The 24,025-nt window shown below is 46.1% G+C and overlaps 1 protein-coding gene across 4 annotated transcripts; it reads left to right on the forward strand.

Moving 5' to 3' along the window:
• The first annotated feature begins 1,162 nt into the window (after nt 1-1,162).
• On the forward strand, nt 1,163-23,789 carry RBM17 (RNA binding motif protein 17). Of its 4 annotated transcripts, none has more exons than XM_027976505.2 (12): nt 1,163-1,296; nt 9,908-10,045; nt 10,586-10,702; nt 13,190-13,356; nt 14,168-14,265; nt 15,306-15,362; nt 16,545-16,686; nt 19,146-19,297; nt 20,355-20,428; nt 20,914-21,012; nt 22,198-22,270; nt 22,399-23,789. In XM_027976505.2, exons 2-12 carry the CDS (start codon nt 9,923-9,925, stop codon nt 22,500-22,502), a joined length of 1,206 nt encoding a protein of 401 aa, XP_027832306.1. In that variant the 5' UTR covers nt 1,163-1,296; nt 9,908-9,922; the 3' UTR covers nt 22,503-23,789. The 4 variants fall into 4 exon arrangements, with proteins under 4 accessions (XP_027832306.1, XP_042086372.1, XP_060253159.1 ...); XM_042230438.1 differs by lacking the exon at nt 1,163-1,296 and adding an exon at nt 3,411-3,518; XM_060397176.1 differs by lacking the exon at nt 1,163-1,296 and adding an exon at nt 4,568-8,987.
• Nucleotides 23,790-24,025: the final 236 nt, after the last annotated feature.

The following is a 24,025-nucleotide window of genomic DNA, read 5'->3' on the forward strand; positions in this document are numbered from 1 at the left end:
TTATCGTTCAGGGCCCTGGGAAGTGAGTGATTCTGCTCTGTGGTGGGTTTATAGTATAAATTGTTACCAGTTTCCTGGCTCAATAGCTATTTTATATCTTCACATTTCCCAGTCATTAACTCTTGAGTCAGCCGTTTGAGACTTGGGGAGGCCCGGGAGATTAAGCAAAATCATTTTACTTCAAAGGACAGGGACCTAGGGTTTGTATATGATTTCAAATATAGACGAGAAAATCGCATTGACACAGAATCCTATTTTCTCTTTCGTCCCAAATTTTGTCCTATCGTTTTGAAATCATGAGGCTTTATAACATGTACCGTGTATGTATACATGTATGTATACGTATATAACATGTATCCTGTAACTCTAACTTCATACCCATGATTTTCTTATCCCTTCCCTTGTGACTCAGCTGGTAAAGAATCCGCCTGCAATGTGAGGGACCTGGGTTTGATCCCTGGGTTGGAAAGATACCCTGGAGAAGGGAAAGGCTACCCACTCCAGTATTCTTGGGCTTCCCTTGTGGCTCAGCTGGTAAAGAATCTGCCTACAATGCAGGAGACCCAGGTTTGGTCCCTGGGTTGGGAAGATCCCCTGGAGAAGGGAAAGGCTACCCACTCCAGTATTCTGGCCTGGAGAATTCCATGGGCTATACAGTCCATGAGGTCTCAAAGGGTCAGACACGACTGAGCAACTTTCACCTCACACAGTTAATTCAGCACCCCTGGTCTTGTCTTTTACAGCCCTTTGGCCATTCATCTCTCCTACTATGATTTATCTTTAGCTTTGTGCACACTGATGATGAACAGTTTTTTTTAATATAAATTTATTTATTTTAATTGGAGGCTAATTACTTTACAATATTGTATTGGTTTTGCCATATATTGACATGAATCCGCCACGGGTGTACATGTGTTCCTCATGAAGCCCAAATTTGTAGCCCTCCTCTCCGCCTGAGGTCAATGCCAGGCTCCCGGGTCTGTAGCGTCACAACCTTTTGCCATTGCGACCCCTCTTGGCTGCAGAGGAAATCTCTCGGCTCTGCGGGCGTGGTCCTCCGGACGGCAGGGGGCGCACGGCAGCAGGGGCGCCCTCAACGCAGGCGCCGGGTGCCTCTCTTCCGGCCGTACGCGCCGTGACCCCGCGCCGCCGCGCGTCCCGCGAAGTCTGCGTAGGGGTTGGCGCCGGAGCGGTGCTGCGGTCGGGGGCTGACGCCGAGCCCCCAGCCCGCGGTGTCGGCGGCGCGTCGGCCTCGGTGCGCCGCCGCGGCCCGGGATCGTCGGCCGGGCGGGCCGGGTAAGTGGTCTCTGGGGCCGGTGGGCGGGCGTGGGCCGGGGCCGGCGCGCCTCCTCGGGCGGGCGTCGCGACAGGCGAGGCCGCGGCTTTAGGCCGCACCGCGAGGGGCGCGGGGCGGGGGTCCTGACCGGCCCCGCGCCGCTGGCTGCCCTGGCCGCTGGCAAGCCTCCCGTCTTCTCTCTCTCCCTGCTCCCCACGTCCTTTATGTGCCTCGGCTTGCAGGGCCCTCGCACCCCTGCTCTCCCCTTTTTCTTCCTCGTCTGTTTGCTCTGGCCTTGTGTCTCCTGGACCCGAGGGCACCTTTCCCTCTCCTGTCCCCTCCCTCTCGCTGTCGGTCTGTCCGGGAACAGCTGTTGGTCCCTTGAACCCAGTAGCCGGGGCCGCCGAGGAAGGAATCCGTTTCCGCCCCTGGCTTCGAATCAGGTGTGGCCATCCCTCAGAGACGAGGGTTTTACCTGGACGAGGCTCTGGCACTGCCTCGGACCCTGTCTTTTCTTAAAGCGGTGTTTTAGCTTCGATATCCAGTCACAAAGCGTTTTTTGTTTTTTGTTTTGCTTGAGCGTTTCCTTTTGCCCAGGTCATGTTTAGGAACAGCAAATAGTTAGATCAGTAAGATTCTGTCTCTACGCTCCCGTGAGTTTAGTTTCCAGAGAAACAAGTGTAAAAAGCCACGCCTCGGTCGGTCTGGAAAGGCTTCCTAAGGAGTGAGGCGTGTAACTGAGCCTTGGGGGTGTTTTGTTAAATGTGCAGGATGGGGGAAAGCTTCCTTGCAGAGGAAATAAGGGTAAAGGTAGCGGAAGGGAAGCACCGTAGTGCATTCTGGAAACTGCAGGAAAGGTAGATAGTGTGAACGTGGGTAGTCAGGTCAGATCAAGACGGTTCTCTGAGAAATCAATGGAGGAGGGTCCTGGGAGGTGCTTATTCCTAAGGGCAGGCAGAATAGTGTATGGTGAAGTCGCTCAGTCGTGTCCGACTCTTTGCGACCCCGTGGACTGTAGCCTGCCAGGCTTCTCCGTCCATGGGATTCTCCAGGCAAGAATACTGGAGTGGGTTACCATTTCCTTCTCCAGGGGATCTTTCCAACCCAGGGGTCGAACCCGGGTCTCCCGCATTGGGGGCAGACGCTTTAACCTCTGAGCCACCGGGGAGGCAGGCAAGTGGGTGGGAAATAGGATATTCTAGGGGAGGGCAAAATTCTGGACATTCTCAGGTAGGTGCGGACTGTGTCTCCCCTCAACAGGTGGAGTTTTTAAAGGATGCAGTTCAGTTTCCACAGTTCTGTGAGTTAAGGGCCACAGGCATTTTGACTATAGTGAGGATATTTAGGCGATATGGGATATTACATTAGTAACTTAAACTGTAGGTGATTTATTTTTAGAAGAAATAAAGCAAATGGTATATACTAAGAAATGTGCTGTGTGCTGACTGACCACTCACTGATATATTTAGAAAATATTTAAAAAGTGCTTAACAATGTCCCACGCAAGGTGCTCAGTTGGAGATATAAAGATGAAGACAGAAACATCCCTTAACGCCTTGAGGGGTTTATGATATAGTAAGAGACAGACATGTCACCCAGTGGAGCCTAACAAGACGTGTGTTCAGGGGGTAGCTGGTTTTATGTGAGGTTTGTTGTCAGCAAAGGCTTCAGAGATATACTTAAAAGATGAGCACATGGGGTGCTGCTGAGAAGACGTCTTCCTTGTTCTTTTTTGCTAGTTGCACGTGTTTTAAAAAAAATACTTCTCTAGCTTGGGTAGAATCTTGAAAAGTCATCATTCTTCCAGAAGAGCTGTGTTTACCGTGTTTCTTTTTAAGTAAAAGAAAAAGCATACCTGGAAGATGTGTTGATCAAAGGCTGATGTTACTATGAAAACGAAGTCAGTAGTGAGGCGGTATTTTAAAGAGGTTATGAAAATCAACTGTTTGTATTTCCATTTGGTCCTGGCTTCCTAAGATATATTCAGATGTTAGAAAGTGCTCCGTTTTTATTACCTGCCACCAGACTTCATGAAATAAATGTGTTGTATCATCTGAAAGACATCTGAGCATTAAGCAGGTGAAGTTCAGGTCCTAACAGAGTCTTGTTAGTGCGCTTGTTATTTTCAGCGTTTGCCGCAGAGAGGATGCATGAATCAACTGTGACATAGTTACAAGTACTCAAGGCAGCCACAGTGAAGATACATGCGCCTTTTAAGGAATGCATGCAGCAAGCTGTGTCGGTAAGGTGATGTAAAAGGAGGAAAGGAAGGAGTTAGCATGGGGTTCAGGCTGCTGCTGGGCCAAGGAGATCACTTGGGTGGATGGGATGGGATGGGGACCATATGGGTGGAGGGTGGTCTCTTGTCTCACTGGTGCTTGTTGCATTATAGTAGTTACTTAAAGCAAGTCTTACAAGTGCAGGTGGGTAGAGCGTGTTGTTGCTGTGGTCCATCCAGTTCTATGAATTTGAAGGTCTGTGGAGAGAAAAGTGAAGAAAGCTCTTCTGCCTTTACTGTGATGAGATCTGATGTGTAAGCTCCGAGGTACAGAAAGCTAGCAGATGCTAGTAAGGGGGCATCACTTTGTGATATTTAAGGTATGCTTTTGAAGGTTCTGAGGACAGAAACGGGGAACTTTAAATGAACATAAGATTTTGCTGCACAGTGACTTTCGAAGCTTGCAGAGCAAGGTGAATCGGGTGCCGTTGTCAACAGCTAGCTTCCGGTAGACTGGAGCTGGAGGAAGTATGGTGGCATGGAGCCTCACCAGCTGGGTGATGAAGTCTTAGGAGTTGGGCTCTTGGCTGAAAGGACTCTGCTGGAGGTAGAGCGCCTCTGCACTTCGTGAGCGTGTAGCCCTGAAATAGGGAAAGTTTCCATCAGCGTTCACTCCTTCCCTAGGGGGACGGCCAGCATCCTGTTAGCACACACTGCCTCGCCTAGTGCTGCTGCTCCTCTCCCTTTTACCTGGTTTTTAAAAAAATTTTGATGGTGGTAAAATATACATAACATAAAATTTGTCATTTGAACTGTTTTTAAATGTGGTGTTGTGTGCCTATTACCACCCAACTCAGAAGCTTTTGTTTCCTCTTTACTTCCTAGTGGAGCCTGTGGGCGTTGTGTAGTTTGACTGCTGATTCATGTGGCTAAAAAAGAATTTATTTAATTGTTGATATTTAAAAATGTTTATTGAATGCCTCCTCTGCCAGAAATTGGAAATGCAGAAGTGAATAAGTTGGTCTTTTCCCTTCAGTTTAGTGGGCCTTTGGTTATTTGATTTCCATTGAGACCATTATTTGTATCCTGCATGGGAGTCTGTGCTTCCTAGCCTTGGTTGATTATTTCCTTTCCCATGTTAGGGAAGTTTTCAGCTATTATCTCTTCAGATATTTTCTCGGGTCCTTTCTCTCTTCTTCTGGGAACCCTAGAAGGCAAATATTGCTGTTTTAATGTTTTCTCAGAGGTCTCTTAGGCTGCTTTCATTTCTTTTCCTTCTTTTTTCTCTATTCTGTTCTGCAGCAGTGATTTCCACCATTCTGTCTTCCAGGTCATTTATCCATTATTCTGCCTCAGTTATTCTCCTATGGATTCCTTCTAGTGTGTTATTCAGCTCTATTTATTTGTTCTTTAATTCTTCTCAGCCTTTAGTAAACATTTCTTGTATCCCCTCCATTCTTTTTCTGAGATCCTGGATCATCTTCAGTATCATTATTCTGAATTCTTTTTCTGGGAGGTTCCCTATCTCCCTTCCTCTAGTTTTTCTGGGGATTTATCTTGATCCTTCATCTGGGACATAATCCTATTTCTTTTCCTCTTGGCTAGCTTTCTGTGATTGTAGTATTAGTTTTGGAGGCTTCTGGAATTGTAGTTCTTATTTTTTCTGTCTGCTGTCTGGTGGATGAGGATAAGAGGCTATGCAAGCTTCCTGATGGGAGGTACTGGCTGTGGGAATACTGGGTCTTGCTCAGGTGGGTGGGGTCATGCTCAGTAAAACTTGGCTCCAGTTGTCTGTCGATGGATGGGGCTGTGCTGCCTTCCTGTTAGTTGTTTGGCCTGAGGTGACCCAGTCCTGGAGTCTACAGGCTCTATGAGTGAGTGAGTGAAGTCACTCAGTCATGGCCGACTCTTTTGCGGTTCCATGAACTGTAGCCCTCCAGGCTCCTCTGTCCATAGGATTTTCCAGGCAAGCGTACTGTAGTGGGTTGGCATTTCCTTCTCCAGGGGAATTGTCCCAACCCAGGGATCGAACCCGGGTCTCCTGCATTGCAGACACACGCTTTACCCTCTGGGCCACCAGGGAAGCCCTCAGGCTCTACAGTAGGGCTTTGGCGCCTCCCAGAGGGCTTACAGCGGGCCGAGACGCATCTCCCAGTACTGCTGCTACCCGTGCCCCGTCCCTGGCGGGCCACTGCCAACCCACACCTCTGCAGGGACCTGCAGACACTCATGGTAGGTCTGGATCAGTCTCCTGTGGGGTCAGTGTTCCTTGCCCCTGGGTTCTAGTGAGCACAAGGTTTGGTTTGCACTCCAAGAGTGGAGTCTGTTTCCCCCCAGTCCTGTGCGAGTCCTGTAATCAAATCCCGCTGGCCTTCAAAGTCAGATTCCTAGGGGATTCCCAGTCTCTAGGCCAGACCCACTGGCTGGGGAGCCTGATGAGGGGCCTAGAAGCTTCAGAGCAGGTGAGAACTCTGGTGGTGGTGGTGGTGGTTGCCAGAGTGTGGGTCACCCACCTGGTGGGTGTAAGATGTAATTTTGTCATGATTGTGCCCCTCCTACCATTTCACTGCAGCTTCTCCTTTGTCCTTGAATGGAGGGTATCTTTTCTGGTGGGTTCTGGTATCTCCCTGTTGATGGCTGTTCAACAGCTAATTGTGATTTTGGTGCTCTGGCAGGAGATGAGCGCACGTTCTTTTGCTCCACTGTCTTGAGCCAGTCTCTAGAGACCAGCATTATTTGTAAATACCCTTTCTTGATAATGCTTTCAAATTTCTTACCAAGCAGTATTGAGAGGAGTAAAGTGAAAGAGGACTCCCCTGTAGCTCAAACCGTAGAGAATCTGCCTGCGATGCAGGAGACCAGGGTTTGATCCCTGGGTTGGGAAGTTTCTCTGGAGAAGGAAATGGCGATCCACTCCAGTATTCTTGCCTGGAGAATCCCACGGACAGAGGAGCTTGGCAGGCTACAGTCAGGAGATCGCAGAGTCAGACACAACTGAGCGACTAACACACACGCACACAAAGTAGAGTTTGGTTTGTAAACAGAGTTTGATAGTTTAGCTTTATAATTTCCCAGAAAGTGTTGTTGTTTATATTTGTTTGCCAAAATATGTCAGTCTTCTCTTGTCTTTATAAGAATAAAGAAAGATAAAACAGATGAACCCACAGTTTGTTTACTAGGCTTTGGTCTAGTGATCAACTGAATGATGAGGTCTCAAAAAATTAGACTAGGTTAGATGAAAGATTGCAGGGTCATTTCTGAAGCAGTGTTCTGGAAACCACAGTACAGTTGACCCTTGAAAAAGGCAGGGGTCAGGGGCCCCGACCCTCCGCAGCCGACAATCCGTATAACTTCACCGTTGGCCCTCCATATCTGTGGATTCAACCGACCCCGATGCTGTGGTCCTGCAGTATTTACCATGGAAAACAGGCCACATGGAAGTGGACTCGCGCAGCTCAAACCTGGCATTAGTCACGGGCCCTTTGCAAGCTGGACACTCAGTTGTTCAGGTTAAATCTAAACTTTAAGGATGTGTACCTGGAAAAGAAGGATTAGTTTTGAATACCAGGTAGGCTGGAAGAAAAGTGCATGACAGCCTCTGCAGCTCTGTGGTCTTAGGCCGTCACCAGTGGCCAGAAATTTCTGAAGTCCTGGATGAGAGGGGGTTGCGATTAGTGTGTTAACTGAGCAGTTGGCCTGATTCTCTGTTTGACTCTGGGGCAGATACTGATCTTAGTCTGAGGGTAGAGCAGTGACCTCCACACACTGAATATAGGTTTTTGTGGAATTTACAAGACCGTGGATTAAAATAGTAGGTTCTGAAGTGGACCCCAGTGGTATTCCCTGCAAAACTTTGGAGACCTGGTCAGATTTCAGGCATGCTTAGATGAGAAATGGAATTCATGAACTCTTCTACGTTTAGCCTCAGTGTCTTGCGCTTGTCTTGCACTTGTCTCAAGCTTAATACCGTGACAAGGTGTTGCCAAGTCCGCTTTGTCTGGTGCTGAAGGCAGCGGGCATACACTCTGCAGGATACACTCTGCAGGGAATTCTCTGTCCCTGCTGAGCCAGCGAGTGTCCCAGAAGCCTTGAGGAGGAGAGCCGTTAGGCATGTCTCAGTTGTTTCGTGTGTCACTTGGAGCACTCAGCCTCCAGTACCCTGGGCTCTGCTTTATTCACCCTGCTTCTGTACTGCCTTGGGGCCTTTCATTTAGCAGTCAGCACTGAGCACTCAGGTCATCACAGGGTTCAGGTATAAAGTAGGGAAGGAACTCGGAAAGGCACCCATAGGTGACCAAGACTGACCTCAGCTCAGGAGCCGACAGCTGTCCTGAGGGAGGGAGGTGGCATCCAACCCCTCACCCCCGCCCCACGCACCGTGGAACCAGGTCAGCCGAGGTGTTGGGGTGTCGGGGTCTTAAGATCCATGCACAGAAGGGTGGAGAAGTGAGCAGACACAGTTTTGCCCCAGGTCAGATGTGACTCTGGGGGAAAATTAGATACTTCCCTTCCTGTATGTTCCGCCTTCTCTTCCTGAGACATAAGACAGGCAAAACAGGATTTGTGTGACACAGTCTCAATGGCGAAATGCTGTCTGAGCCTGGGAACTGACAGACTTTTGCGATGTATTCATAAGTTAGCAACTCCTGTGTTAAGCATTTCTTTGTAGTTTAGGGTTTTCAGTCAGTTTTTTTTTCCCTCTTTCCAACTGTGAGAAACAGATTGCTGTCTTATTTTGAGAAATGAGCCATCTTTTGGGTTTCAGAATGTTGAGGTTTTCAAATGTGGCAGTAAGGACTTAGCAGCTAGAGGTGTGGACTTCTGACTCGGTTTGACCTGGAGCAGATTTATTTCTGGCAGTCCCCACCCGCTCCTGGACTGCTCTTGGCTTTACTGGTAGCCTCCTCCTAGGCTTCTGTAGCAGATACTGCCTTTGACCACCCTGGCGAGTGTGATAGGCTGTTATCCTAATGTCAGAAAGCAAGGAGGAACTAAAGAGCCTATTGATGAAGGTGAAAGAGGAGAATGAAAAAACTGGCTTAAAACTCACATTCAAAAAACTAAGATCATAGTATCTGGTCCCATCAGTTTATGGCAAATAGATCGGGAAAAAGTGGAAACAGTGACAGACTTTATTTTCTTGGGCTCCAAAATCACCGTGGATGGTGACTGCAGCCATGAAATTAAAAGACTTGTTTCTTAAAAGAAAAACTATGACAAACCTAGAGAGCGTATTAAAAAGCAGAGACGTTACTTTGCAGCAAAGATCCATACAGTCAAAACTATGGTTTTTCCAGTAGTCACGTATGGATGTGAGAGGTGGACCATAAGGAAGGCTAGGTGCCGAAGAATTGATGCTTTTGAACTGTGGTGTTGGAGACAACTCTTGAGAGTCCCTTGGACTGCACGGAGATCCAACCAGTCCATCCTAAAGGAAATCATCCCTGAGTATTCGTTGGAAGGACTGAAGCTGCAATCCTTTGGCCACCTGATGTAAGGAGCCCACTCATTGGGAAAGATCCTGATGCTGGGACAGACTGAGGGCAGAAGGAGACGACGGAGGATGGTTAGATGACGTCACTGACTCCATGAACATGAGTGTGAGCAAGCTCCGGGAGCTGGTGAAGGACAGGGAAGCCTGGCGTGCCGCAGTCCACGCGGCCCCGAAGAGTTGGACACGACTGAGAGGACTGAACAGCAAGTGTTAATTGTTGTCATTTTTGCTGTCTTCATCCTCTGTTCTGCCAGGGATAGCGAGTCATTCACATGCAGATTGTTGATTCTCGCTTTGTGCTCAGAGTCATTAAAGATCACAAGGTGGGATACGAGGAAGCCTGGGTATTAATGCAGTCTAACCTTCTACTCTCCTGTCACATCTGTGAGATCATTTCTGGGTTTTCCCCCTTATTTGTAGGCATATAATTTATAAAAGGGTAGCTTCCCCGCCATCTACTCTGCCCCCCTGCCGCCCTGAAAAGGTGGTTAATTGTGCTAACTCACCTGGTAATAGGTGTTTTTGTAAGGCTTCTACTTTTTGTTAACTGACACAAAGTAGAATTTTTTTTTTAAATGAATATATGTAGTTAAGAATGTCCTGACTCTAGAACTTCCCTCTTCCCTCATTTTGTAGAGCAGAATGATTTCACTCCTGAATTACTTGATCACATGATCTTATATACAGGAAAATTCATGCTAGAGGTTTATTTTGAAAATAGCACATGGGTATTAGAAAGGGCACTGATTGGTGATACCAGGTGTCTTGGCTTCTATCACTGAATGTTCCTGGACGAAGTGATCTCATCAGATACCTCCTACCTCTGAAATTCCATGCCACTGCATATTCTAACATAGGAAAATTAGAAATCTTCACTACATTCTTGCATTCTTTAACCCCTATCCACTTTCCGTTTCAGCACTGAACTGAGAAGATGTCCCTGTATGATGACCTGGGAGTGGAGACCAGTGACTCAAAAACAGAAGGCTGGTCCAAAAACTTCAAACTCCTGCAGTCTCAGCTCCAGGTGAAGAAGGCAGCTCTCACTCAGGCCAAGGTGAGAGAAGCTGAGCCCACCTGTGAGGGAAGAGTCCCGGCAGGTGGCTGCCGAGGCATGAGAGCCACTCCTCTACCTCTGTGTTAAATATGTAGGGCTCATGTGTTGCAGGGGTAGGGAGGCTGGGGTAGAGAGGGAGAGAAATAGGAGTTGAAGGTCATTTCACATCTCCTGGAAATAGAACTGTTTGAGAGAATCAGGATGAGGAAAGGAGTACTCTTGATTTCCAGCAGTGATGCTGGTTTTCAAACTTCAGTATGTCCAAGCATAGAGTTTTTTCAATGTATTATTTCATATGAAAATTTAACAGCGGCCAATCTTTCTGTAAACCTTTTTATAAAAATCGAGATTTGTGTTGTAAGGAAAAGGAACTAGTATATGGTTATCGTAATAATTGAATTAAAAGGCTATTGTTTTAAGATTGTTTCTCTCATATCTGACAGGTTTGTTGCAGAGACCAAAAAAAAAAGCTTTGTTACAAGTAATCTGAATTTTGATTTGAAGCCTCAGTACACTTTTCTTGGTTTTTGATGATTTTAGAGCCAGAGGACAAAACAAAGTACAGTCCTTGCTCCAGTAATCGACCTAAAGCGAGGCGGCTCTTCAGATGAGCGGCAGATCGTGGACACTCCACCGCACGTGGCTGCAGGCCTCAAGGTACACCCCCCGCCCCCAGCACACACCCCCCTGGGTGGGCTCTCCTGCTTTCCAGGCTGCACTTTACACACGCCGCTGAGCATACCTCCTCCGTAGGCCTTGCACTCTAGTCAGGATCATGTTCAGTTTAATTTTTGCTCTGGTTTTATCCACTTTAAAACAGTTAAATCTGTTTAAAGCTCAGTAGTTAATCAGAAATTGGAGGTGGGAGAAAAGAAAAGCAAATGACTTAAGAATTTAAACACTTGGTATCGTTTTCCTCCTGCATCTTCTGTCCCCCCCTTGCGCTTCTCACTTAACGTACTGCGGTGTCCACCTGTGTCAGAGAGTACAGGGCCCCACGCTCAGCCAGTGGCTCCACTGCGCTCCCCTGTGTGGCAGGCGCTGAAGCTCTCGGTGAGGTTTCCTGGCCAGAGGAGCTGATCCTTCTGCAGTCTGGTAGTCTGGCAAGAGGGAAAACCACTTGGTTCCCCACAAGGGAACTTTTCTGAGGATTCTTAGTCATTTAACATTTTTTCCCACAAATTCGTCACCTAATTTTTTCTTGCTGCATCTAATCAAGAACTGGTTAATCATCTTCTGTTATTGTATATTGACTCCAGAACCTATAATATCACCCCCAAATTTAATCAGTTAACGTTTTCCTTCTTGCTACATAGCCAATTTTTAGTTGTAAAGTATTCCCATCAGGTAAGTGTATGGTGATTTACACACCCATTTCCTAACTGTAGGACCAGTAACCCTTTTAGGGAGCACCTTTTGAGAGAGCTTTCTGTGCATTTAAAATTTTCTTAGGATAGATTTCCAGAGGTGACTTTAGGAGATCATTCCCTTTCCTGGACGGTTTATTTATTGCCAAGTTGTCCCTGGCAGAGTTGTATCACCTGCAGCGTGTGAGCATTTGAGTTTTTCCACCCTCTGCAGTGGGTATTAACTGTCAAGCTGGTAAAATGAAGCAAGCCCTTTATTCTTTATGGCATTTAGAGCAGGATGGCTCATTGTTGAACTTAGCAGGGTTCACACAGTAAAAGTTGTTTGCTGTCAGATTTTAAATGACAGAGAATTAACCTTCATGCTGACAGTTTGTTCTCTGAGTTGGAACTTTGTGATGGTAGTGTTAAATAAATTGAGTTGCTGATTGTTAGCTTCTCTTGTCTTAATAATAACTGAATGGAAATGTTGTTCAGGTGCTTTTGTGTTTTAGAAATGTCTTTTATTTGCATACAAATGAATGCCTTCCCTTTGGGAGCCTTGCAGTAAATAGATTTGTGTCAGATTTCCAGTGACAGGGCCTGGGAGGTGATGACAGTTATTTTTCTAATTTTGTTTATTCAACAAATCAAAGTGGTTTTTTGTTTTTAATTGTAAGGAGACCATGAAGTGTTTGTTTTATCAATATGATGAGAAAATGTCATCCACATTGTAATTCAGTGCACAGGGTAATCCAGGAGTTGTTAGATTTAGGTCCGTTGATACTGAGCATAAGCTCTCTGTGTCATGCCTGCTTTGTGTTCATATGTAAAATACATTTTGCAAACAGCCGTCCTGCCTTTGGCAGTGCTGGGCACGCTTCTCCCGACAGTTCCAGAGTCGGAGCTTCGGGACCTTGACCTGCACTCATTTGGGTGTCTGTGGGGACCAGGAAAGGCATCGTATTTTTACAGACAATAAGGGGGTGTCATGCTAGAGAAACAAACAGAAGAAAGTACGAAGATGTAGGAACCTGAGACCATGCAGTGGGTCAGGGCTTACGAGAACCACGGAGATCAAGACCACCAGCCCAGGGCAAAGCCCCCTTTTTATCTTGGGTTTCTAGTGCACTGTTAGCCTTTTGTTCTTTTTCCTCTCAAAGAGCAGTTTGTAAATGTACAAAAGAGAAATGCAAAAACCTGACTTAGTGGACTTTAAAAAATGAACCATGTTGTGAAGGGAATTACATGCCCTGTTCAGACTCAGGGTCTGAGATGCAGCGGCCTTGGGAGGCTGTGGACTCCAGAGCATTCAGAGCCCAGGAGGCAGCTTTCTACTTTTCTTTCCTCTTTTTTTTGAGAGTCTTAATATGTCATGTCTCCATGTAATCAAAATCTGAGATTATTATATTAAATGACTGCAAGAACATGTTATTCATGACTTGTTTTGTATTTTAAGTTTTTATATATATATAAAAATAGAAGTATTCTATATTTACTCTGAAAAGTCAAATTTATTGCTTAAAATTTTGGGTGATGGCAGCTTTTTTTAAGAAAATGCTGTAGGGTGTTTATGGAATTGATCCTGAACTGAGAGGTGAACTCCCGTGCTCTGCTGCTCCTGGGCTGGGCGCCTGAACAGGTCAAGTCTCCTAGCCTCCTCGGGCATCTGCTCCCTCATCTGTGAACAGAAGTGGACAGGTGGTCCTCGGGGCCCTGCATGGTCCTTGACCTTAATTCTGTGAATAAAACTCCAAGACAGAGGGTGATACTTACTTTGGCATTTTCCCTTCCTCAGGACCCTGTTCCCAGCGGGTTTTCTGCAGGAGAAGTTTTGATCCCCTTAGCTGATGAATATGATCCCATGTTTCCTAACGATTATGAGAAAGTAGTGAAGCGCCAAAGAGAGGAGCGACAGAGGCAGCGGGAGCTGGAAAGACAGAAGGAAATAGAAGAGAGAGAGAAGTAAGGCCTCGTGCAAGTGTGGGATGGGGTTATGTTTGAAATGTTCATTCAGATGTTACGAGAACTTTAGTGCTGTCTGTGGACTGAGTGGGTTTTGTGGTTGGTCTGAACAGTCCTCAGGAGTCAGACTGTTGTTAAGAGTGTGTGGTTGTTACATCCCATCATGGAAACAAACTCCAGAGCAAGTTCAAGTACACACGCAGAAAACTTAGAACATGCATTTTGAGTGAGTTTTTAGAAAAATAGCTTACAAACTGATGTGGAATAATAGGTTTTGCTTTTTTGCCCCCTATGTTCTGACTCTACTAGAGTCATACTGCTTAAAATACTTAAAATGTTTTTCTCACCTTTTACTATTTTTGAGCCAGATAGAGTTTTTAAGAACTCATAACATCTTTTATGTTTTTCGAAAGTATGGGTAACAGATTTATTTGCATTTCTTCTTTTAAAAATGCTGAGTATTAATTTTTAAATGATTATATAAAACATTAATATACTATTTCTCATTATTTATTGACTTATTTCATGAAGTGAAAGCATGCTCTAGAGAATCGAAATTATTTCATTAACTCTTACCTGTGTTGATTCGCTTTAGTGTTGAAAGAGGTAAAATATCAAGGAAACTCTTTTCTTGCTATTTATATGCATATACCTGTTAAATTTGTTCAGTTTATCTTCTGGGTTTTTCTCACTTGTCACACGTTGGCTGCTTTAGTCTTTAATCAGTTGTTTGCATATCCCCGACGCCCCCCTAAAGTCAAGGTGACATCCTTGGGTTCACATCTCTGAATTGTTCCTTCTGTTATCACAGGAGGCGTAAAGACAGACATGAAGCTAGTGGGTTTTCCAGGCGACCCGATCCAGATTCTGATGAGGATGAAGATTATGAGCGAGAGAGGAGGAAAAGAAGTAATGCCTGAGCATGGGTGTCCTGTTTGGGATGTGCAGTTCTGCCCTTTCCTTCTGCATTCAGTTTGATAACTAGTTCAGCTGCAGTGGTTTGGGTAGTTTCCTGTCTGGAATCTCGGCAGAAGCCCACATCTGTATGGGGTTTCCCTTCGTTGTGTTCACAGATGGTCTCCCTAACATTCACGTTGTGGGCCTTGGAGCACGCCTTAAGCTGCATGCCTGTGCTCGCCCCCGTCCGTAGCACAGCCGTGCCCACCTGCTCTCTGTCCGTCTGCACTCTGATTCATAGCACTGAGTGGAGAGTCTGCGCTCGTGTTCAGAACCCTTGCCACCCACATGCATGGCTGCGCTTCCCTGGACGCTGGCTTCTGGCAGAGTTGCCAGCGGGGCAGGGAGACGGTGTGAGCTCGTGCTCTGTCGGGCCGCCTCCATCTCTGAAGCCTCGCAGGCGGCATCGTCGTGTGAGAGCCAGGTGCTTGGTGACCACTAGATAGCTAAGCACTGTCCATTCTGAGAGAACGGCTGCATCGCGTGTGGTTGCCGCCTGTACACTGATTGTGGGCAGTTTCTTGTGAAACATTTCATGCTGGTGCAGCATGGCTTTGTAATTGGTTTCTTTAATTTACATTGTACCATTTTTTGGAGTGTCTCATTGGTGATTAAGTTATAATGCATATGTTAGGGCTTTTCTCTGGGGGAAAATCCCTGTGTTCCTGTTCATGTTTCCCCTCTGGTTGTCTGATAGCAAACAGAGTCCGCTTTGGTTTGTTTGTGTCCACCGTTCTCTGTCACGGAAATGTGAACAAGAATGACGACAGCACAAAGCAGACTGTGGCCAGAAGTACCCACACACCCCAGCAGGGATACCTACTTGTGTACTTTTAACCCTGGTTTCCAACACTGAGCTCTTGAGGTGTTAGCGAGAGGGTGGAGTAGTGTGCCTTCCTGCCTCTTCCTTTGGGGTAGGGGTGCGATTCAGGGCCCGGGCTGACTCCTCCCTCCTCACTCAGCCCTTGCTCAGCGGAAGGTCTGTTTTGCAGGTATGGGCGGAGCTGCCATTGCGCCTCCCACATCTCTTGTGGAGAAGGACAAAGAGTGTAAGTACCTGTGTCTTCCCTCTTCTCCTCAGGTACTCGTCTTTAACCCAGTCTTGGGAAGCCTGAGCTGGAATCAGCCAGGCGCCTGGGTGCAGGGAAAAGGCCCCCAAACTCTCCTCACTCTAGCCCTCGGCCAAGAGCACCTTCCACCCCTTATGCTTCAGGAGTTTTTACGCCAGTCTCTAGGGGTTTTCTGCAGCAAGATGCTTTTTTGTTGTTAAAAATAATTCATTTTGTTTTCTCTAACATTTCATATTTGGAGTTAGGTTAAAACAAATAGTAGCTCAGTTGGCAAGTTCTGTGCTCAGTGATCTCAGTTCAGTTCAGTTGCTCAGTCATGTCCCACTCTGCGACCCCATGGACTGCAGCACGCCAGGCCTCCCTGTCCATCACCACCTCCCAGAGTTCACTCAAACTGTGTCCATTGAGTCAGTGATGCCATCCAACCATCTCATCGTCTGTCGTCCCCTTCTCCTCCCACCTTCATGCTTCCCTAGCATCAGGGTCTTTTCCAGTGAGTCAGCTCTTCGCATCAGGTGGCCATAGTATTGGGGTTTCAGCTTCAACATCAGTCCTTCCAGTGAACAGTCAGGACTGATCTCCTCTAGGATGGACTGGCTGGATCTCCTTGCAGTCCAGGGGACGCTCCACAGCTCTGTGATCCAGGAGCTGTTAAATTTGTGACCCTCCACAAGGTGGCAGCGCGTTCTCGAGTTAGGTCCCTCAGTCACAGGGTGTGTGCCTTTACTCAGGTTCCCAGAAGTCATCTCCAGGGATCGGCTCTCAGATTGGGGATTGGAACTGGACTTTGATGCATCTTCTAGTTCATTTTCCTGCTCTCTGTGTTGGAGCATGCCGAAACTATCCCAAGAAAATGTAACCATCCCCCAAGTTTTTAAGTACCTATTGCACTATGAATGTTACCTTTTTATTAAGAAGATAATAGAGGGAAAAAAAAGTTAATAATGAAAATACCTGACAAACCATAAACCCCAACTGAAACCAGTCTCTGGGAGTGGAGCCCAAGCATCTGGAGCTCTCTGAGCTTCCTTGCTGATTCTGTTGCACAGCTGGGGTTGCATTTCACTGAACTGGCATGTGGTCCCTGACCTCAGAGACCTTTGTTGTATGCTGGCATAAGGAGGCACAAAAAATAAAATCCTGTTTCCTGTCATCCAACAGTACCCCGAGACTTCCCTTACGAAGAGGATTCACGACCTCGCTCACAGTCTTCCAAAGCTGCTATCCCTCCCCCAGTGTACGAGGAACAAGACAGACCCCGATCCCCAACCGGCCCTGGCAACTCCTTCCTCGCCAACATGGGGTAATGGTCCGGGCACTTGCGCCTCGGCGGGTGCAGGGAGGGTGGGACTCTAGGGGGGCAGGGGTGGTGTGGTCAGACCTTCCAGTGGATGCAGCGCGTTTGGAGATGAGGGCTTTAGCGGGTTTACAAGGAGAGCGTGGCATGCTCAGTCACACGGATCAAGGCTTGAGTCACTGGGAGGGTATTGCAGCACCACCCTGTTAAAAAACTTTTGTTACAAGCTTTCTATCAGAAGTGTTGAGTGATTAGGATGCTGAACATTATATTCTCTAGGTAGGAACAGTTTCTGATTGTTATCTATAATTGTTTTCAGAACATTTGCAAATAAACAGCTCATACGAATTAGACCTGACTTACACTATGTCCAAAAGATGAATGACATCCTTTTTTTTTCTTGATAAAATGACCTTTGCTTTAAGGTCATGAGTCTATTATACTTTTGGTATAAAAACTTTCAGTTATTCTACTTATAATTAGAAATTTGTTTGCCAGTGTTTGAAAATCAGTTTTAAGGTTGACTTCGGGTGGGGCTTGTGGGGCTTTTTAGGACTTGCTGGATTTGGCATGTGTTTTGGTTAAGAGAGTGTTGTGTATTGTTTATTCCGCTAGCACTCTGGGGGGTGGCAGTGGAGCAGCGTTGCGCTGAGGCCTTTGCTCTCTGTCCTCTAGAAGGAGGGCGCCTCTGATGGAGAGGCTGTGTCTGCAGAGGCCTCTCTGGTCTGCCCTCGCCTATGTGAGCGCTTTGATTCTGCCTTCGCTCCTTCGGGGCCGGGCTGGCCAGAGCTGAGGAGCGGGCCAGGGTTCTTCACACGCTGTGAGAGGATTTGGAGTTCTCATCTTGATACCTGTCTTCTTGACCTGTGCTGTTCTCTGGGGGCTCCTGGCCACTCAGGGCTCTTGAAGTAATTGAACGTGAATAGAGTTCAGCATATATTTCTTTCCTCACGCTAGTCTCGAGTGCTCAGTAGCCACACAAAGCTCACAGCTACTGCCCTGGGCAGTGCAGACAGAGGATGTTCCCCTCATTGGAGAGAAGCCTGTTGGGCTGTCCTGGAGTGTACTGAAGGGGCACAGGCGTGACATCACTGGGGGCTGGTTTTGTTTTTTTGCTGGTGAAAAAAATTGCCTTATTACTGGCAAGAGAAAGGTATTAAATCTTTATGCCTAAAGAAGGTACAGTATAGTACAGTTATCAGTCTTCAGTCTTTTTAGCCCTGGAACAACTTGTTCAAATGAAATATTTAAGGAAATTACGTATGTGAAAAACGTAGGTAAGGTCCGTCTAGTCCAGGCTATGGTTTTTCCAGTGGTCATGTATGGATGTTAGAGTTGGACTGTGAAGAAAGCTGAATGCTGAAGAATTGATGCTTTTGAACTGTGGTGTTAGAGAAGACTCTTGAGAGTCCCTTGGACTGCAAGGAGATCCAGCCAGTCCATCCTAAAGGAGATCAGTCCTGGGTGTTCATTGGAAGGACTGATGCTGAAGCGGAAGCTCCAATACTTTGGCCACCTCATGCGAAGAGTTGACTCATTGGAAAAGACTCTGATGCTGGGAGGGATTGAGGGCAGGAGAAGGGGACGACAGAGGATGAGATGGCTGGATGGCATCACTGACTCGATGGACATGAGTTTGGGTAAACTCTGGGAGTTAGTGATGGACAGGGAGGCCTGGCGTGCTGTGATTCATGGGGTCGCAAAGAGTCAGACACGACTGAGCGACTGAGCTGAACGGAACAGTTCGGGTTGAAGCAGGGTTTTGGGGTTCAGGCCCTAAGAAGCAGTGGTCAGTGCCCCTGAGGCTCCTCCCTGTGTAGTTTGAAAGCTGTTACTGATTAGAGGAAGAGCAGTGGACTAAGAATTCAGAGCTGCGGGTTTCAGTTTCAGTCCTGCTGTTAATACCAACATGTGGTGTCTTGCTTTGCTGTCAGTCAGCCTTAAGCGAGGCAGCCACTGTGGGCCCCAGTTTCTTTATTTCCATCTATTAAACAGATAGTCCTTAAGCATCCTTCATTTATGAAGCCAGTCATTGGAAACTCTTCTGTACTACTTAGAAAAATGCAGTCATCTTCATTACATGAGACTATACTTAGTTTTTGACAGGATTACTTAAATTGGTTATGAGCCTTGTAGCAGAGCAGGTACAGGGGCACCCAGGAAGTCTGGTATTTTCTAACAGAAAATGCAGTTCCCTGGGGAGCTCTTACCAGAGGAACTAGTGTTTCCTTCACCTCAGAGGTAATCTCAGTGCACCCAGGATTCCAGCATCCACTTTTTAATCTGTCTTCTGAACATCCCACAACTTCTGTCTCTTAGCCCGTTAGTAGATAAATGGCATCATCAACGCCCTTGTGGAATCTACATTCTCTCCTCCCGGAAGGAGATTACTGTGATGTAAAATCCAATCTGTGCTGTAGCTGATGGCCCAAGTACAGGGACCTTTCTCCTTTTCCTCCTCGCAGGGGCACGGTAGCACATAAAATCATGCAGAAGTATGGCTTCCGGGAAGGCCAGGGTCTCGGGAAGCATGAGCAGGGTCTGAGTACAGCGCTGTCGGTGGAGAAGACCAGCAAGCGGGGCGGCAAGATCATCGTGGGCGATGCCACCGAGAAAGGTGGGCCTCCCCTCGGGCAGGGCTCCTGGGGGTGTGGGCGGGGGCAGGCCATCCTGAATGAGAGAATTCCTCATCGTGATGCCTTCCAGCTCTGGGTGGTGGAAACAGTTCTGAGGCCCATCTTTACAAATAGTTCAAGACAGAGAGACAGAACGCCTGTGGGAGGAAAAGAAGACGAGAGGCTTTGGCAGCAATGAACAGGACTCCAGAAATCCTGTCATGCCTGCTTCTCCTCGGGAAAGAGCCTTGTTATACTGATAGAACCGTTACTGAGTTTTTATAGCAACGCAGAGCCATACGCAGTATATCAGTAATTCTTTCTGCTGTATCTCTATTCTGTAAGGGTTCTCTGCTTTTTGCTTTTTTCTGCCCTTTCATCCTAATTTTCTTACTGACTGCTCTGTAAAACTAGCATTATTTTGCAGTCTTCTGGTAGGTGATGCCTGCTTGGTGTTCTATTTTCATTTGACTGTTACAGTCTGTTCTGTAGTGAGGGCACGCTGGAATGAGTCAGGCATGATTTAGCACTTCAAGCAGGAGAACTCCGTAGTTTTGAATCAGTCTTAGCTGAATGCTTTTTCCTGAAGAAGGAAGAGAACTTTCCTGCCAGGCATGTTGACGTCGAGCTTGAAGCAGCACTAAGCCTCACAGGCTGGAACCAGAAACCAGCAGTCAGCCCAGTCTGTGGGGGTATTTGACACTGGTCAGCTCACGGCTGGCTGATGAACTGCTCGTTTACACTGGGCTCACGACCTCTGACCACTGCCTGAGTCAAGACTCGCTTCTGAGGGTGGTGATCACTGTGCCCTGTTGGCCCTTTAGGAAGTGAGCTAAGCAAAAATGCACCTGAGGATATTAAAAAGTTCTAGAATTTATGGTAAAAATTATACCAAAGTAAAGTGATGCTTTCGGATAGGAAAGGCTACATCTTGGCTCAGAGACTGTGTAGATGCTGGCTCTAGGACATAGAGAGTGGGGATTGGTGTTCAAAGTAAATTGCTCGTTGTAACTTAGACTTGGTGCCCTGACACTTCTGTCTGATGATGTTTTCTTACAGACGCAGCCAAGAAGTCAGATTCAAATCCATTAACTGAAATACTTAAGTGTCCTACCAAAGTGGTCCTACTCAGGGTAAGGAGCTGAGGGAGGAGCCCTGTTTGCCCTGTGTCCCTCCCCCCACCCTGTCCCTGCAATCAGTCAGCCCGGCTGATGATGGGATAGCTGAAGCGAACTGAAGGTGGTAATTGTGGGAAGACTCCCTGGAAGACTGGTTTTTAGATTCCTTTTCACTAGTGTTTCTTTGCTAAACATTAGTATTTAAGACTACAGTGAGAAATTACTTTAAAATGTTTGAAGTTGTCAGAAATTCAGCTTGGTTTGTGTATTCTGGTGCTTGCCCAGTTGCTCTGGTAACTCTTATTGAAGCCTAATGTATATTTTTTAATTTTTTTAAAAAAACTAACCTACTTCAGGATATTTCAGGAATGAAAATTTTCTTTGAATCATTTGGGTTTGGAAACATTTGCCATCTTGGAAAAAAGTTACTTATACATCTCTTTGACATAGTTGTCAATTATACTCAGTACTGGAATTTATATGTTTATTTTTGTTTCTAGAACATGGTTGGTGCAGGAGAGGTGGATGAAGACTTGGAAGTAGAAACCAAGGAAGAGTGTGAGAAATATGGCAAAGTTGGAAAATGTGTGATATTTGAAGTAAGAGAGATTTCTTTGTTTATAACCCAAGTTATGATTGATAGGTCACAAAGCATTTTCTGTAAATAGAGGATGCATTGTAAGTAACATACTGTCTTTAGAAGGTGACATGTGTTGGTTAGTTATACTGCTTTTACTCAGTTATTGCAATTTCAGATATTAGCATAAGAAGAACTTCAAATTTTATTTGGTGAAGAGACATTTCATTTTGTGACTGACGTTTAGACTTGATGACAGTGGGCTCAGTAGTTTACTGACGGGCGTCACATGTGCCTTGGGCTTCCTTCTTTTGGCAGGTATTTTATGTAGTGCCTCCCACATACCGGTACTGACTGTCCTGGGGTCAGGGAGGGGCCTCCTGTGCTCTCGGTGACACACTCAGTTGAAGAAACATGAAGTTAGAGAGTGTTCAGTTGCTAGACTCAACACTGACTTACAAGTACAGGAATTTGAGAGAAGACTTAGATCAATACCGAATAGTTGGAGGAGGCTTTGTGAACAGTATCAGATGTGAGCGGAGCTTTGGACTGTGTGCGTAGGATTTGGGTAGGAGGGAACGGGCCTTCACATAGGGTCATGGCTTCTGGAGACTGGGGAGGGCTGCACGGTGGTGGGTGTGGTGGGGATTAGCTTACACAGTGCAGCAGGGCCTAGAAAGCTTAACAGAGGAACTCAGCCTGGTATGAGAGACAGCATACAGATGTTTTATTTTAGTTCCTGCTCACCTCAGCTTCTCCTCCATGCTGGGTTGCGTCTGTTGACTGCATAATTATCTGTTCATGTGTCTGATGGCATAGGACCTGCAGAGGTCTTGTTTAGCTGCCTTTTGCTCGCACTTAGCACACAGCCTGTCCAAAAAAAAGACGTTCAGTGAATTTTGATGACAAGTAAATTACACTTAACTGGAAAAGGAAAATGGCAACCCATCCCAGAATTCTTGCCTGGCAAATCCCATGGACAGAGGAGCCTGGTGGGCTACCGTCCATGAGGTCACAAAGAGTTGGACACAACTGAGTGTGCACATGCACACACAAACGCAGATTACACTTACGTCTTTGGCATTTGAGCACTGCTTGTCTGGAATTGGAACACTCACTCTGACAAAAATCATTTTACGGAGGAAAACTCACAGTCCGTGACATCTCTGATGATATCTTTACTTACTGTACTCCATTTCTTTTCCAGATTCCTGGTGCCCCTGATGATGAAGCAGTACGAATATTTTTAGAATTCGAGAGGGTTGAGTCAGCAATTAAAGGTAAGCTGTACAGCTAATGATGAAGAATTAAAAAGTTGAACTTGTGATCTTAATATTTTGAAGACATACTGTTGTAATGTCTCGTGGAATTCCTGCCTTAACTAACTGTCTTTTTGTTTGCCTTTTAGCTGTTGTTGATCTGAATGGGAGGTATTTTGGTGGACGGGTGGTCAAAGCATGTTTCTACAATTTGGATAAATTCAGGGTCCTGGATTTGGCAGAACAAGTTTGATTTTAAAAACTAGAGCCTGAGTCATCTCCAGCGGTCCTTCATCGAGGTGCAGACTGAGCAGAGAAGAGCAAGGCGTCAGGGGCCTTCATGGCTGTGGGTGCAGAGACTCTGTAAGACTTCTAAGATATATGTTGACTGATCCCTTTTTTATTTTGTGGTTTTTTAATATAGTATAAAAATCCTTTTAAAAAAAACAAACAAAAAGCAATCTGTGTGCCTCTCTGGTTGTTTCTCTTTTTTATTACCACTTCTGAGGTGATTACATTTTTGGCTAGGATTTCATGATAATTCTCAAGTGCTTCAGTGATACAGCATTTCTTGCACTTAAAAAAAAAATCTAGAAAGTTTTGGTGGGGTAGTGTTCCCCTTTTCTTTCTTTTTTTGATTTCTTTTCATAAAACCTGCAAGTTACTAAACTGTAGCTTCATAAATTCTGTAATAAAGTACCATCTTGGCAGTCTGCCTAAGGTGGAAACCTCTGCTTTCTCTAACAGAGAAATTCTTATTGACTCCAGTTATAGAAAAAGCTCTTTACAACCTAAACTAAGGTTGAAGAATCTTGAGCCTACCATGACCTGTTTGGATGAATCATTTTCAGTTAAGCTAAGTCAGACTCTAGAGATTGTGATGGATTTAGGAGCATTTGGGTATAGAAATCATGAATATAGCATTTGTTTTCAGATTGAAGTCTCGTCTTTAGCGTAGCTCAGCAGTGACAGGTTCACTCAGAACCTCATGGGTGCATTGAAAATGTGTGCCCGATAATGTTGTAGAAGTGGTGATTCCCTGGGGTCATGGTTCTACTGGAAAAATTTGCAGTCCTGTTAGTTCTCATGTGTAATTTTTAAATGGATAAAATTCTGCCACATCAGCTATTTAAACTGTACTCCCAATTAATACAATTCTGGAATTGTGAAAACGTGTACCATCGAAGTACCGTGGTATATGTGGCTTAAATGTTTAGCAGGACTGCAAGACCAAACAAATAATAATATTTGGCCCGAGCAGGAAGTGTTTCCAGAGTCTGCCTGCCTGTACTCTGCGCCTTGCTTGCCCGAACATTGCATGTGACTTAGCCTGAGGCGGCGGCTGGGGCCATGCGCCGTGCTGTCTCTTCAGGCCCTTTCAGCGTGACAGTGTGTGTGACCCTGCAGGGGGGAAGTAGCCAGCATCTCTTCGCATCCATGGACTTGGTTTGGAGACATAAGGAATATTTTGACCCTTTTTAAAAAAGGATTTTCTCATGTTTTTATTTAACATAAAATAAAAGAATAACATTCTCTCTTCTGTGGTGGTATTTCACTGAGTTAAAGTGAATGAAGACTGCTTCTGAGAAGAAAGTGCACACACTCTGTGAAGTCAATTTGAGCTGAGGAGCAAAAGGTGAGAGAACCACATAGTTAGACACTTTGTAGGGCCTGAGGGTCAGCAGCCAGCCTCTCGCTTGGCTCCGGATACCCGGGACAGAGTTGGGCTTGGGCTTACAAGGGCTGAGATGTGCTCATGCTAGGCACTCGTTACGA

The sequence above is a fragment of the Ovis aries genome, chromosome 13, assembly GCF_016772045.2.
Source record: "Ovis aries strain OAR_USU_Benz2616 breed Rambouillet chromosome 13, ARS-UI_Ramb_v3.0, whole genome shotgun sequence".
NCBI classification, from domain to species: Eukaryota; Metazoa; Chordata; class Mammalia; order Artiodactyla; family Bovidae; genus Ovis; species Ovis aries.

Excerpts from the sequence above, each read along its gene's own strand:
- RBM17 (XM_027976505.2), top strand. The coding sequence starts at position 9,923 with ATGTCCCTGTATGATGACCTGGGAGTGGAGACCAGTGACTCAAAAACA. Across the intron at positions 13,357-14,167 it reads GAAATAGAAGAGAGAGAGAA|GAGGCGTAAAGACAGACATG; the intron begins GTAAGGCCTCGT and ends CTGTTATCACAG. Across the intron at positions 22,271-22,398 it reads GGTTGAGTCAGCAATTAAAG|CTGTTGTTGATCTGAATGGG; the intron begins GTAAGCTGTACA and ends TTTGCCTTTTAG.